Raw genomic sequence first — 16,503 nt, forward strand, 5'->3', positions numbered from 1 at the left:
TGCTGTTTGTTATCCATCAAAGGGAACCTTTTGCTTCTGTTTTTCCAAGCAACTGTTATCTGTGTAAAGTGTTTTCTATCAATCGTTGACAACACTTATCCAACACAGACCGTGTACCGACCCATAAACTATATTACACATGAACAACAACCTTGCTCCTCCAATGTATGACACTTCCATTCCATGAACACACCTGGACCCATTCCTACCATAGCTCATTCGTCACCACTCGCCCCTTCCCGTAACCTGCAAGAAGACTCGTCCCCCTCTCGATGAATGTTATGTGCGAAAATACCACAAACTTATCCGAATGCGCGTATGATTTCAAGTTCTTCGTCAAATAATCCCTCAGAAATAATTTTTGATTTTACTTATGTCTTGCATCTAAAAATATACCCAAGACACAGTGAAAGGTGTTCAATCATACTGCATAATGCCGCACGTTCCAATGTCCTATAAATTGCATCTGAAATATATATAATATATGGGGAAATATATGTGAACCATTACGCAACGAGTTGACACTTGTTTTATGCCCATTTGCACTAAGACGGAACCTAGTTGCAAAAATGGCCACGAGAGGAGCACGAGTCGCTATTCGGCTTGCCCTGGAATAACACGTGTTGGTCACGAATGACCATAGCTGTGTTTGGAGTCCAGTTCAAGGCACAAGCTATAAATACCATACCAGGCCAGGGTCTGTATCATTATAGAAGGGCGACATCACACTACAGATAACCAAACAGAACCACATGTAACTGTGAAAATAATAGTTTATTTAATAGGCATGTTATGTACTATACAAGAAATGCCATCTCACAACAGAGAAACAAGTCCTCCAGTGATTAGGAAGCTATGGCGTATGAATACAAGGTACAGTGGGCGTATAAACACATATCACAGAAAGTAGTGCGACGGATTGGATTGAAATTTGTGATAACACTGTTTTTGTGAAAGTGACATATATAAGATTGTCAATTATCACTAAAAGCACCTGAAATTCCTTTCATATTTGTAAGGAAATTTACAAGCTACTCCTACATATCATTTGAAACTACTAATATTTAGTACAAAAGATATTTATCACTGAAACAATCTTTGTGAAGTGTGCCTAGAGATGGTTATTGCAGTGGCACGTGTTTCCTTACTTCCAAACAACATCTAAATACGTACTTGTAACAAAATCAACAGAATAAACATTCTTTGGGGAAAACTCTATTATACACAATTGAAAATTTGAGGGCATTTACTAAAACATATCTTCCCTCAAATCTTCCACTGGCATAAATCATCAACAGTGCACTGGGTTTTTATTCCACTGTGACAATGTACAATTCAGATCCATTCTAAAAATAGGTCATGATATTAAACCTGCCTCATCAGCATAAAGTTCATCAAGAATACATATTTTGACAAAAAGGATAATCAGTATCTGACATGAACACTTAACAATGCTTAACAGAGTTAACTTTACCCTCAGAGGCTAACAGTTGCTTAACTTTACTTACAGAGGCTTACAGCTGCTTAACTTTACTTACAGAGGCTAACAGCTGCTTAACTTTACTTACAGAGGCTTACAGCTGCTTAACTTTACTTACAGAGGCTTACAGCTGCTAAACTTTACTTACAGAGGTTAACAGCTGCTTAACTTTACTTACAGAGGCTTACAGCTGCTTAACTTTACTTACAGAGGCTTACAGCTGCTTAACTTTACTCACAGAGGCTAACAGCTGCTTAATTTTACTCACAGAGGCTTACAGCTGCTTAACTTTACTCACAGAGGCTAACAGCTGCTTAACTTTACTTACAGAGGCTAACAGCTGCATTACTTTACTCACAGAGGCTAACAGCTGCTTAACTTTACTCACAGAGGCTAACAGCTGCTTAACTTTATTTACAGACATTTAACTTTAATGACAGATGCTTGACTTGGCATCTTGACCAGTCTTAGAAATAGGACAATGTCTCCAGTCTTTGACACAGAATGTCAGGCAGACATGTAGTGTTCCTAGTGTTCACAGCTCGTGTAAGCCTGGTCCTGAAGGACCGTTAATAGATTCCCGGACAACTTCCGGTTTACTGTGTTAGGTTTTCCCTGCTATGACCAACTACAACAAATGCCATATCCAAAATTCTAAAAATATCAACACAATCTGAAATCCTCTACATTTTGGCCGCCATTCACCGTTTTTGGCACAAATAAACCCGACTTCCTCATGAGGAGGAGGTCCCAACTAAAACTGTAAACTGTCTAACACTTGTCACAAACACGACATACAGTTTCTCCAGCAATGAACAAACGCATTACTTCTTACGAACAAAAATAAATTAAAATACATATTTTTACAAGGATATTAACAAATGACTATGGCTTTTATTATGAAATATACAACAAACATTATGAAACATACATTTGCATCTTTCGAAAACTCTTAGTATTAAAAACAGGGCGTTGTCGTTAGTTGACGAATTTAAACATGCAAAAGCAAAACAAGCTTCATGAGGACAGCATCACTTCAAGGAAGATACAGAAGGTGTTAAGAGTTGAATGGTACAAGTGCAATGTACATAAAAGCAGCATTTCCCATGAATAAAACACTGGATGAACACAAGGAATCTGACTTGTAATTTCAGACATGTGTCAACGGCTCAGATTTAAATCTTCCTCTCACTCAAACCTCAGGCCAAGCTGACTCTGTGAAATCGTTAAACATTAAATGTTGACTGTAACAAATACACCCTGATGTACATTTAAAATACTTAAACAGTGTCCTGATTAAAAGGAATTATCAACAAAATGTGTCAACTGTACACTTTAAATTACAGTACTTCTAAAACAGCGATGGGTTTCATTGATACATGAGTGATTCACATTATTTGGGGATTTCTAAAATAAAGTCTTTCCAGCTCAGCAATCTTGACAACAACATATGTAACTGACAGTCATTAACACTTCACATTTCTCATTGTAAAAATATCTCCTCTCATTTCATCCAAACAATTGAGTTTTTTAGTCAGTTCAGTTGAACAATTGGGAAATAATGACTCGTATATTCTAGCACTCATCACATCAATCATGACGAGACGAAGGCAAGAAGTGTCACTTGGCCACAGATACCTGTAACATGGTTTCCTTTTGTCAAGGCGTAATTGCCGAATATTTCTCCTGCCATAAAATTTCCGATACTTGCAACAAACATTGATCATCATTTATTCCAAATACTGATATCTCACTCAGACATAGTGCAGTAACTCCAAATACTCTCCAGGTCGTCATACACTCAGTGATGAGAGCAGTGACTGCCTCAATCTTGATGGTCAATGACTGCTTCTATATTGATGGCAATGACTGCCTTGATCTTGATGGCAATGACTGCCTCCACCTTGATGGGCAATGACTGCCTCCACCTTGATGGGCAATGACTGCCTCCATCTTGATGGCTATGACTGCCTCCATCTTGATGGCTATGACTGCCTCCATCTTGATGGCAATGACTGCCTCCATCTTGATGGGCAATGACTGCCTCCATCTTGATGGCAATGACTTCCCCAATCTTGATGGTTCAATCTCCGTTCTGGATGATGACATGAAGTAGATGTAAAGTGGAATCAGGGTGTAGTCCACGATGACTCTGGCGTTGGCAATGCTGATGTTGTTGATGCTGCCGTTATCTCCAGGCACTTGTCCTGGTGGGACTTGAACCTGGGGAGATGGAAAGGGATTGTGAGTCCTTCAACATTCAAGCAGAGATTTTGCACATTCTAGACACATCCTGCCACATTCAAGCAGAGATTTTTGGCACATTCTAGCTAGACACATCCTTCGATATTCAAGCAGAGATTTGGCACATTCTAGGCACATCCTTCGATATTCAAGCAGAGATTTGGCACATTCTAGACACTTGCTTCGACATTAAAGCAGTGATTTGGCACATTCTAGTCACATGCTTCAATTTTCAAGCAGAGATTGTGCACATTCTAGACACATGCTTCAATATTTAAGCAGAGATTTGGCACATTCTAGACACATGCTTCAATATTCAAGCAGAGATTTTGCACATTCTAAACACTTGCTTCGACATTAAAGCAGAGATTGTGCACATTCTAGACACATGCTTCAATATTTAAGCAGAGATTTGGCACTTTCTAGACACTTGCTTCAATATTTAAGCAGAGACTTTGCACATTCTAGACACATGCTTCAATATTCAAGCAGAGATTTGGCACATTCTAGACACTTGCTTCAAAACTAAAGCAGAGATTTGGCACATTCTAGACACATGCTTCAATATTCAAGCAGAGATTTTGCACATTCTAGACACATGCTTCAATATTCAAGCAGAGATTTTGCACATTCTAAACACTTGCTTCAAAACTAAAGCAGAGATTTTGCACATTCTAGACATATGCTTCAATATTCAAGCAGATATTTGGCAAATTCTAGACACATGCTGCGACATTAAAGCAGAGATTGTGCACATTCTAGACACATGCTTCAATATTTAAGCAGAGACTTTGCACATTCTAGACACATGCTTCAATATTCAAGCAGAGATTTTGCACATTCTAAACACTTGCTTCAAAACTAAAGCAGAGATTTGGCACATTCTAGACATATGCTTCAATATTCAAGCAGATATTTGGCAAATTCTAGACACATGCTCCTAAATTAAAGCAGAGATTTGGCACATTCTAGACACATGCTTCAATATTCAAGCAGAGATTGTGCACATTCTAGACACATGCTTCAATATTCAAGCAGAGATTTGGCACATTCTAGAGACATGCTTCAATATTCAAGCAGAGATTTGGCACATTCTAGACACATGCGTCAATATTCAAGCAGAGATTTTGCACATTCTAAACACATGGCTTGTGTTCAGATGAACATGAACAAATCTGTTAACTTATGAGAATTTTGAATCGTTTTGCTAAGTACTCAAATAATGCAAAAAAGGTTCTACCTTGTACTTTTAGGAACATTCAACCCATTCGGCCATCATTTAAATTCAAGTAACTGTTGGCATGGTAACCTACCAGTGGTGTAACTTCCAAGGCGGGTTTGAAGATTCTCTAGTCGATGAAGGAAGTCGTCTGTAGATTCGTCTGCAGTCGTAGCTCGCGTCATGGGGTGACTTTGACCATACGTGCTCATGGTCCCACTGGTATTAGTTTGAAGCAGACGTCTGTGGGACAAATATTTCCTGTTAATACACTGACCAATGGTCAAAACTGGAGTGAACTTGGGACTCGAACCCATGATCAGCATATGCTGGCTTGGCAAAGGTAGACAACTCTGCAAGCACACCTGAAGATGGTCTCATGATGTAATATGTTGATGAAGATACTGCTGAATTTGATGAATTGATGACTGAATTTTGATGATACTTGATGTTAATTTTATCATGTGAAAATTACTTCCGTGTAAAAGTAGAAAGGGCAAATCATAAAAGCATAAAGTAACATAACTATCGAGCTAGGAGCGTAGCGACAGTCGAAGTGAAGAGATCTTTTGGGGGGAACGAGAAGAGGATCAGTTCCACAAATTGTTCTTAGCGATGCTTTTCTCCATTTTGGGTCAATCTTAGCACTAACAGATACCAAACCCAGCCAGACACACCCAACACCACCCTTTTCACCATACCAAACCCAGCCAGACACACCCACCACCACCCCTTTCACCGTACCAAACCCACACTGACATACCCCATCCACACAATCCTTACCACAACCACACCCACCCATTGGAGCCTAGCCAATCTTAGTTGTATCCACCCAACACCACACCACCCAAACACACATTACTTGCTATCTCACACATCCACCCCCTGACCTCAACCACCTCTCTCTGACACAACCACCTCTCTCTGACACAACAACCTCTCTCTGACACAACCACCTCTCTCAGACACAACCATCTCTCTCAGACACAACCATCTCTCTCAGACACAACCATCACTCTCACACACAACAACCACCTCTCTCAGACACAACCATCTCTCTCAGACACAACCATCACTCTCACACACAACAACCTCTCTCTGACACAACCACCTCTCTCAGACACAACCATCTCTCTCAGACACAACCATCTCTCTGACACAACCACCTCTCTCAGACACAACCACCTCTCTCTGACACAACCACCTCTCTCAGACACAACCACCTCTCTCAGACACAACCACCTCTCTGACACAACCACCTCTCAGACACAACCACCTCTTTGACACAACCATCTCTCTCAGACACAACCACCTCTCTCAGACACAACCACCTCTCTCAGACACAACCACCTCTCTGACACAAACTCCTCTCTCTGACACAACCATCTCTCTAAGACACAACCACCTCTCTCTGACACAACCACCTCTCTCTGACACAACCATCTCTCTCAGACACAACCACCTCTCTCTGACACAAACACCTCTCTCTGACACAACCACCTCTTTCTGACACAACCACCTCTCTGACACAACCACCTCTCTCAGACACAACCACCTCTCTCAGACACAACCACCTCTCTCAGACACAACCACCACTCTCAGACACAACCACAGACACACTCACACAGAGACTCTCACCCAGAGACTCTCACCCACGCATGGAATCTCACCTTCTAGCACTGGAGGAAGGAGTTCTATCACAGGATGTGTGACTAGCACTGGTGTCTTTTGTTGGGGGTGTTGTAAACTGGCGTCTTGTAGCTCCGGCACTGGAGGTCAGGCGGTATGGGTTGGCTACATCGCCATTTAACACCAAGAGGGGTTCGGAGGTTGATGATCTCGGGAGATCGGGAATTCTGGACATTGATGGGAAGTAGCGTGGGGAGGTCGCGGGTTGAGGATGTGTGTAGGTCGACGGCATGTAACCTGAAAGTAGTTGTAATAAGTATTTTCTTTTGTTACATATTACACTACAACTGCTCATGATATTGACAACACTGTACAGAACTAGGTGGTTCAACACAGCACGGCAATCTGAAACTACCACAAAGCTGACAATTCACAAAATATTTTGACCTGGAAATCTGTTACCATGTAAAAGAAGGGAGTTACGATCATCTTAGCACAAAGATTGTATTTTTGTCAATATTTCACAAAGACTTAACTCTAAAACATTTGTTTTGTTTTCTACAACACTACATTTTCTAATGGGTTGAAAGTTTGGAGTCAGGGGCAACAAAAACCTTTTCTCTAAAAAATATATAGCCTGTTTTGTTCTAAATTAAGCAAAATTAAGCAAATGTGCCTGAGGTTCAACTGGGTTGCCAATATTTGAAGATTATTTGAGTCATGTTAACAAGATGCTGCTGTGACTGATGTACCCTGATGCTGCAACCTACCGACATTCATGTTGACACGCCCACTCACGACAGGGGAGCCCACTCTGATTGCACGTCGCCACTTGCGGACCATGAACCTCATTCTGAAACATAACACAACATCATAAGCAGATCCAGGACTTGACTCATCTCAGAAATAATACCATACCTTCATTCTGTCACAGGCAAGGTGAGGTGAAATGGGCTTTCATTGCATTCAAGATTATTGCACATGTGTGTACGTGTGTGTATGTGTACGTGTGTATGTGTACGTGTACGTGTGTGTATGTGTACGTGTGTGTATGTGTACATGTGTGTATGTGTACATGTGTGTATGTGTACGTGTGTGTATGTGTACATGTGTGTATGTGTATGTGTACGTGTGTGTATGTGTACGTGTGTGTATGTGTACGTGTGTGTATGTGTATGTGTACGTGTGTGTATGTGTACGTGTGTGTATGTGTATGTGTACGTGTGTGTATGTGTACGTGTGTGTATGTGTACGTGTGTGTATGTGTATGTGTGTGTATGTGTATGTGTACGTGTGTATATGTGTACGTGTGTGTATGTGTATGTGTACGTGTGTGTATGTGTACGTGTGTGTATGTGTATGTGTATGTGTACGTGTGTGTATGTGTACGTGTGTGTATGTGTACGTGTGTATGTGTACGTGTGTATGTGTATGGTGTATGTGTACGTGTGTGTATGTGTACGTGTGTGTATGTGTATGTGTGTGCATGTGTACGTGTGTGTATGCATGTGTACGTGTGTGTATGTATACGTGTGTGTATGTGTACATGTGTGTATGTGTACGTGTGTGCATGTGTACATGTGTGTATGTGTACATGTGTGTATGTGTATGTGTGTATGTGTACATGTGTGTATGTATACATGTGTGTATGTGTATGTGTACGTGTGTGTATGTGTACGTGTGTATGTGTACATGTGTACGTGTGTGTATGTGTACATGTGTGTGTGTGTACGTGTGTGTATGTGTGTATGTGTACGTGTGTATGTGTACATGTGTACGTGTGTGTATGTGTACATGTGTGTATGTGTACGTGTGTGTATGTGTACATGTGTGTATGTGTACGTGTGTGTATGTGTACGTGTGTGTATGTGTACATGTGTGTATGTGTACGTGTGTGTATGTGTATGTGTGTGTATGTGTATGTGTGTGCATGTGTATGTGTGTGAACTGTGAAAACAATCCATTCCACCGATAACGAACATTACTCACCGTAATGACAGAAAATGCAAAGTGCACTTTTCAAATAATGACAATTTTCCAAGTGCTAAACATCATCTGTCGTCATGGCTGTGGCTTTGTTGGCCTTAATTGGAAAATGCTGTTTTTAAGAATTGATCATTTTATAAGTGAAGTTATTAGAGTGTCTGGCTGTGCTCTAGACACACTAGACACCTACCTAGCTATAGCGATGATGACTCGGGCGGCACTCCGGAAGAGGCCGAACAAGCGGGAGTGTCTGCTGCGTCGCCGCGCGTCGATGTCGGAGGGGTAGCCCCCCATCTGTGCTATCAGCATCAAGGTCTCCTGCTCACAGTCCTGGTACCCCCCGAGGAGCATCAGCAGGTAGCGTTTCTGATACACCAGGGCCTTGCGGAAACTCTCCGATCTCAGGAACTTGCCATACAGTCTTTGCATCTGTCACGGAAACCACATTATTCAGGAAACATCTCAAGGTATACTATATTGATTCTTTTACTAAATTAAAATGAAAGCAATTATCACTAGTTAACATTTAAAAGTTTCCCCTGACTTGTTTGTTTGTTTGTTGTTTAACGTCGCAATCATCAACATTCCAGCTATGTCACAGCGGTCTGTAAATAACCGCGTCTGGACATAACAATCCAGTGATTGACGGCATGAGCATCAATCCATGCATCAACCAAGTCAGTGAGCCTGACCACCTGATCCCGTCAGTTGCCTTTTACAACAAGCAAAGTCGCCTTTTACAGCAAGCATGGGTTGCTGACGACCTCTTTTACCCCAGGTCTTCATGTGTTGGTTCCACTATTTCTCACCTTGTCTCTATCTGCCTCTGTGAGATACCCCTCCGAGTCCAGCTGACCTCTGACGTGACGAATCTCTGACTGCAGTCTCTCCACCTCATGCTCAGCAGTGTCCAGGGTCATCTGCAGCGACAGCCTCTCACTGGCCCAGGACATCCTGTCCTGGAGGTACCGATTTTCTTCCTCCTCCTCATTCCTCCGAACCTGATACACCAGGAATAAGCAGTATTGATTACTCCAATTACACTCCTGTCTTTATAGGTTAAAGGAATGTTATGATTTCCAGTCTCCCAAACTTGACCCATTTATATCAGTTCTGACCTTGACCCAGATGGAGGTGAAAGCAACCTGACCTTGGTATCACAATCCCGGCCTTGACCCAGATGCAGGTATCAGGTATCTGACACTCGTACTTAGATCCCTACCATGATTCAGATGCAGGTGTAAGCTACCTGATCCTTGTACCCAGATCCTGACTTTGACCCAGTTGTATCAGTTACCTTCCTGACCCAGGAACCTAGATCCCAACCTTGACCCTGATGCAGGAGTCAAGAACCTGACCCTTGTATTTAGATCCCAACCTTGACCCTGATGCAGGAGTCAAGAACCTGACCCTTGTATCTAGATCCCAACCTTGACCCTGATGCAGGAGTCAAGAACCTGACCCTTGTATCTAGATCCCAACCTTGACCCTGATGCAGGAGTCAAGAACCTGATCCTTGTATCTAGATCCCAACCTTGACCCTGATGCAGGAGTCAAGAACCTGACCCTTGTATCTAGATCCCAACCTTGACCCTGATGCAGGAGTCAAGAACCTGACCCGGGTACCTAGATCCCAACCTTGACCCTGATGCAGGAGTCAAGAACCTGACCCGGGTACCTAGATCCCAACCTTGACCCTGATGCAGGAGTCAAGAACCTGACCCTTGTATCTAGATCCCAACCTTGACCCTGATGCAGGAGTCAAGAACCTGACCCGGGTACCTAGATCCCAACCTTGACCCTGATGCAGGAGTCAAGAACCTGACCCTTGTATCTAGATCCCAACCTTGACCCTGATGCAGGAGTCAAGAACCTGACCCGGGTACCTAGATCCCAACCTTGACCCTGATGCAGGAGTCAAGAACCTGATCCTTGTATCTAGATCCCAACCTTGACCCTGATGCAGGAGTCAAGAACCTGACCCGGGTACCTAGATCCTGACCTTGACCCTGATGCAGGAGTCAAGAACCTGACCCTTGTATCTAGATCCCAACCTTGACCCTGATGCAGGAGTCAAGAACCTGACCCGGGTACCTAGATCCTGACCTTGACCCTGATGCAGGAGTCAAGAACCTGACCCGGGTACCTAGATCCTGACCTCGATAAAGATGCAAGTGTTAAGTACCTGACCTTTGTATCTAGATCTTGATCTTGAGCCAGATGCATCAGTCTGATACCTGACTCTGGTTCCCAGGCATCAGCCAACTGACTCTGGTACCTAGATCATGACCTTGACCAGATCAAGCATCAGCTTCCTAATCCTGGACCTGACCTTGACCTTGAAACAGGAGTCAGCTACCTGACCCTGCTACCAAGATCCTGACCTTGACCCAGATGCTAGCATCAGCCACCAGACAACTGAATCAACTACCTGACCCTGGGACAGAGATCCCCACCCAGACCAAGAGGCAGGAGTAAGCTACCTGTGTGTGTCTGCCCTGCCTCCGCAGCCTAGCTACATCCTCCTCCATGGCGTCCAGAGTCACTCGGAGCTCTTCCTTCTCCTGACACACCCGCTTCAGGAACAACGTCAACTCTGCATTGTGCTGCACGATGCGCTCGTTGGCCAGCTGACCAGCTGATGCACTGGCACGGACCTGCATGACACAACATATACAATCATCACTGGTACTGATTGAGGGCGTCACAATTCAATCGGGTCAATGCACCATAGAATTAACCACATGACAATTAGGGCTGGGACGATACACTAACTGTGCGTTCCAATACATATCACGATACCGTGCCCAAGATCCAATACATATCACGATACTTGCATGTGCTCTTATCTGTGGTCGTAAGCCATCTTGGACAAGATGGCAAAATACCTGGCACACTGATGATTCACAGTTGGCAGTGTCATATATGGTGCATTGGATGTGACCAATACTTGTATAGAGGAGTCAAAAATTGTGATTCACCAATGTATCGATGTATCAATGGATTGATGTATTGATTGATTGATGTATCAACGTATTTATTGATGTACTGATTTATGTATTGAATGATGTATTGATTGAATGATGTATTGATTGACTGAGTGATTATGGTTTTACGCCACTTCTTGTGACAATATACAACATGCTTTTAATATTGCACATATCTATGCGAAACCTTTGTCACAAGCTAATTCGCATATCACATGACCAGACCAGAATCACCATTTCACTGAAACCAGTTTCTCAATGTAACAAATAATTCCATGGCATAACTGATCCAGATGAGCAAACTATTCCAAAGCAAGATGGATGAGAACTCTCTGTAACTGTGTGGCGATGATTACTCCCATTTAGCTGGCCTGTGTCAGATGGCTGACCATGAGTCCCTGAGAGTAGAGTCTAAAGACGATGAGTTGATTAGTGTTTGTGCCACCCACCTCACTAGACTCGAGTGGTTGTTGTAGTTGTTTCATGTCCATGAGTACTGCCTGGATGTCCGCCACGTAGTTCGATGTCCTATCAACCTGGGCGTCCACTTCATCCCCTCCGCACTGTCGTGGGGTCAAGGTCACATCATCCTGCATACGCAGGGCCAGGAACTCCAGCCTCTGTACCAGGTTATCAAAGTTGTCTTTCCTCAATGTCGGCCTGCCATCAACACTGGTCCTCACATTGACTGCTGCAGCTGGTGGCTGAGGAAGATTGAAGGAGAGAGTAGTAACGACATCTGACATTGATAGATTGATTGATTGAGAGTAGTGACGATATCGTACATTGATGGATTGATTGTTTGATTGATTGTTTGATTGATTGATTGATTGATTGATTGATTGATTGATTGATTGGTTGGTGACAGCATCAATACCATTGACATAGCTACATGATGAGCTCCCTACCCTGTCACTCGAGCTGGTGGTGTGGTGAGTTGTGGTGGTGTGGTGAGTTGTGGTGGTGAGTCTCAGTCGGTCCAGCTCGTGCCGGGTCTGGAGCTCCCGCCCTCGGACGTCATCCAGCTGCAGCTGTGTGTCCTGCACCTTGTCCGTCAGCCGGTCTGTCTCCAGTTCCAGCTCATGCTGAAACAGCAACTCAAGTATTCCTATCTACCACAACTCAAGTATTCCTATCTACCACAACTCAAGTATTCCTATCTACCACAACTCAAGTATTCCTATCTACCTCAACTCAAGTATTCCTATCTACCACAACTCAAGTATTCCTATCTACCACAACTCAAGTATTCCTATCTACCACAACTCAAGTATTCCTATCTACCACAACTCAAGTATTCCTATCTACCACAACTCAAGTATTCCTATCTACCACAACTCAAGTATTCCTATCTACCTCAATTCAAGTATTCCTGTACATTGTAATGCAACCATTGTTTACAAAATACTCCATTTCTGGTGTCCCCCGCCGTGGTATTGCTGGAATATTGCTAAAAGCGGCGTAAAAACAAACTCACTCACTCACTACAAAATACTCCAAATATGACAACATTCCAGACAAGGGGAGACAACCCTCTTACCAGTTTGATCTTCAGTTCGTCCCTCTCCCGCTCCAGATCTCGGACAGTTTTGCGTACTGCAGCCTGTTGGCTGTCTGTCCGCATCTGGAACTCGTTCTCCCTCTGCTTGAGGACCTTCACCTCCTCGTGGAGCTGCTCCGTCTGGTTCTGATAGGTTTTTATTGTCTCACCCTCAAACTCAACTTGTCGTTTCAGCTCCGTCTTCTCAACCTTGAAAACAAGGATGGAATAAAAACAAGATATTCCTTTCAAGTTTTCCATCTTAGGCTTAAAAAAATAAAATAATTGGTTCTAAAGCAATAGTTTTTGAAAATATAGTGCGGGCGGGCAGTGTCTTTTTTTTTGGGTTGTTCAAACTAGTATTTAACCAATAAACAGTTGTGTAATCAATAAACAATTGTGTACAATCAACCTGGGACAGGGCGTCCCTACATAAATTTATTCCTTGATGAGTAAAATACTGGAATACAGTATACCACTACTGTTGGACTTGGAATATTTAAGGATTTGTGTGTGGGGGGCGGGGGGGGGGGTTTAAAAAATGGAAATAAAAACGAAACGTGTGGCGAACTTTATGATGATGCGGGCAGTGTCTGAGAACCAAGACTATTATTTTATTTAGCCTTATTAACTGATGTCAAACAGGTTCTGATTCAGTGGGTGGTGTTACATTCTCTCTAATCACTGAGCCTTAAAGTAATGCATTCTTCCTCTAATCACTGCTGTGTTGTGAAAAGCTGTGTTTTACAGTGCAGACACCACACAACACCCATATCTCACATTCACCCGAACACTACATCGTATCCATCAACTTCTTATCTCCTCCATCAACTGACCTGCAAGTCCTCAGCATCCCTCTTCAGCTGCCTGTTGACTGCTCTCTCGTGCTCCAGCGTCTGCCTCGTGTTCTCCCGCTCGGTCTCCAGCATCTCGCTCACACTCACCACCTTCTGCTTCTCCCGGGCCAGCGAGCGATGGAGGTCCTCCACCTGCGCCTGGTCCGACCTCAGCCGCGCCTCCATGTCCTCGATCGTACCTCGGTCCTGACTGGCAGCCTCCTGGTGATTTGTCCTCTCCAACTCGAGAGCCGTCCTCAATCGGGTGGTCGTTTGTCGTTCCTCATCCATGTTTCTGATGAGGCAACAAAAACATCTTACTTTACGTACAAAGAACAAAAAAGTAGTAACGTCCAACAATACAACCACAGGACTTCAACAAAATGTATCAGATCTGAAATACATTGCATAAAGAGACCTGGGGTCTGTTCCACAAAGCGATCTTAGTGCTAAGGTTATCGTATCTCCCATACCTTAACACAGTGAGTGAGTGAGTGAGTGAGTGAGGTTTTACGCCGCTTTTAGCAATATTCCAGCAATATCACAGCGGGGGACACCAGAAATGGGCTTCACACATTGTACCCATGTCGGGAATCGAACCCGGGTCTTCAGCGTGACGAGCTAACGCTTTAACCACTAGGCTACCCGACTGCCCCTACCTTAACACAGACGTATGACAGTCACAGTACTAAGATCGCTTAAGGAACAAGGTCCTCAAACATCAACTCAGGAGTCATGAACTTACTGACTAAGATCCTCGACTTTGCCCCTCTCAGCTTCCAGGGACAACTTGAGCTGTGCCACCAGTGCGTCACAGTCTGTCTGCACAGAACGCATCTTCCGCCGCTCTCCTTCCAGCTCCTGCTGCACGCCATGTTTGGCGGATCGTTCTTGTTCCGTCTGTCTGGAACACTCCACGCGTTTCTCCCTCTCGCGCTCTAGTTCAATACGTAGTTGCTGAAGCAGGGACAGTAAGGATGAAGTAGGTCATATCAATGAGAACACAGAGAGCAAATCATGGCATCATCATCATCATCATCATCATCATCTTTAGTGTGGAAGGTAACTTTGTGTTGTGGAGTTTGTACAATCTAGTCAAATACTATTCATACACACTCTTCAAACCTTGCATGTGATGTTTATCTGTAGTGTCATTTGAAAGGCTGTGTTGTTCACACATTGTTGTGTGTGTGCATGCTCTCCTTGCTGCAGTAAACTATTAGGGTATCGGAGATCGCTACCTCCACAAATCTGCTCTCCTTGCTGCAGTAAACTAGTAGGGTATCGGAGATCACTACCTCCACAAATCTGCTCTCCTTGCTGCAGTAAACTAGTAGGGTATCAAAGATCGCTACCTCCACAAATCTGCTCTCCTTGCTGCAGTAAACTAGTAGGGTATCGGAGATCACTACCTTCACAAATCTGCTCTCCTTGCTGCAGTAAACTAGTAGGGTATCGGAGATCGCTACCTCAACAAATCTGCTCTCCTTGCTGCAGTAAACTAGTAGGGTATCAGAGATCGCTACCTCCACAAATCTGCTCTCCTTGCTGCAGTAAACTAGTAGGGTATCGGAGATCGCTACCTCCACAAATCTGCTCTCCTTGCTGCAGTAAACTAGTAGGGTATCAGAGATAGTTACCTCAACAAATCTGCTCTCCTTCTCCAAGTAGTCCTTGTTGTGAGAGCGGAGGTCAATGACCTGCGAGTTCAGCAGCACACACTTCCTCCTCTCCGACTCCAGGAGCTCCGACAGCCGACTGTTCTTGGTTCTCTCTTCTTCCAGAGCATCTCTGGAAATACCGGGCAACATATGCAAATCTATTCATAATTTACTCTGTAAACATATCACCTTGCAAAGTTGCTTCATCAGCAATTTTTCATAAATATGTAACCTGACTCCTAAACTGAGCATCACGAACGTTGCAGTTACTTAATCTTATATCTCATTTCAACTGCTACACATCCCCTACTGAGAACACAAATACTCAGATATTGAAATATATTGAGAATACATCACACATCATCACACACTTACAGAGATTTCACAACTAATTATAACATCTCCTAGCAACATCACTGCAAACAGCTGCATCACTGCTAATGACATCGTCTAGATCAGACACAGTCACTTCCAGACCATGATACTACACAAAAACCTGACAAACAGTCCACATGATCAATAACCTTGTGGAGTATTACAAGTTGAAATAAAAAATTTCACGACATCAGAACTTGCATGCTTAACACGCAGATAATGACGAAGAAAACACGAGATATCCATGCAACCTGGCAAATTATTTCATGACATCACACAAACCTTCAAATCACACATTCAAATATAGACCATACAACTGAAACTTCATACCATATAGATCTATGAAACAAGAAAACACCAATCCCTTGTTAGTTGAACATGAATGGCACAAATATTCACCCGACAAATACATAACCAAACAAGGGAGAAACAGTTTGTATCAACATGCTTGTTATGTGATGGGATGTGGGTTATGGGGAATAGTGTCAATCCGGGAAGTGTAACGTCGCATTTAAGGGGCTCGTCATAGGTTTCTGGCATGCCCAA

The 16,503-nt window shown here is 43.3% G+C and overlaps 1 protein-coding gene across 5 annotated transcripts in view; it reads right to left on the bottom strand.

Annotated features, from left to right (window-relative positions):
- Positions 1-755: 755 nt before the first annotated feature.
- LOC124141589 (A-kinase anchor protein 9-like) overlaps positions 756-16,503 on the bottom strand; it is a 193,607-nt gene continuing 177,859 nt past the window's right edge. For all 5 annotated transcript variants that reach the window (XM_048383254.1, XM_048383253.1, XM_048383255.1 and 2 more), the window contains 13 exons: positions 15,562-15,712; positions 14,667-14,878; positions 13,922-14,216; positions 13,086-13,295; positions 12,454-12,630; positions 11,995-12,249; positions 11,042-11,215; positions 9,368-9,559; positions 8,749-8,987; positions 7,343-7,425; positions 6,614-6,869; positions 5,038-5,186; positions 756-3,703 (listed from right to left, as the gene is read on the bottom strand). In XM_048383254.1, the coding sequence (XP_048239211.1) occupies positions 3,669-3,703; positions 5,038-5,186; positions 6,614-6,869; positions 7,343-7,425; positions 8,749-8,987; positions 9,368-9,559; positions 11,042-11,215; positions 11,995-12,249; positions 12,454-12,630; positions 13,086-13,295; positions 13,922-14,216; positions 14,667-14,878; positions 15,562-15,712 (2,428 nt within the window). In that variant the 3' untranslated portion in view covers positions 756-3,668. The remainder of the gene's footprint in view (positions 3,704-5,037; positions 5,187-6,613; positions 6,870-7,342; positions 7,426-8,748; positions 8,988-9,367; positions 9,560-11,041; positions 11,216-11,994; positions 12,250-12,453; positions 12,631-13,085; positions 13,296-13,921; positions 14,217-14,666; positions 14,879-15,561; positions 15,713-16,503) is intronic.

The sequence above is a fragment of the Haliotis rufescens genome, unplaced genomic scaffold (genome assembly GCF_023055435.1).
Source record: "Haliotis rufescens isolate VD_foot unplaced genomic scaffold, xgHalRufe1.0.p SCAF_46, whole genome shotgun sequence".
In the NCBI taxonomy this organism is placed as follows: domain Eukaryota; kingdom Metazoa; phylum Mollusca; class Gastropoda; order Lepetellida; family Haliotidae; genus Haliotis; species Haliotis rufescens.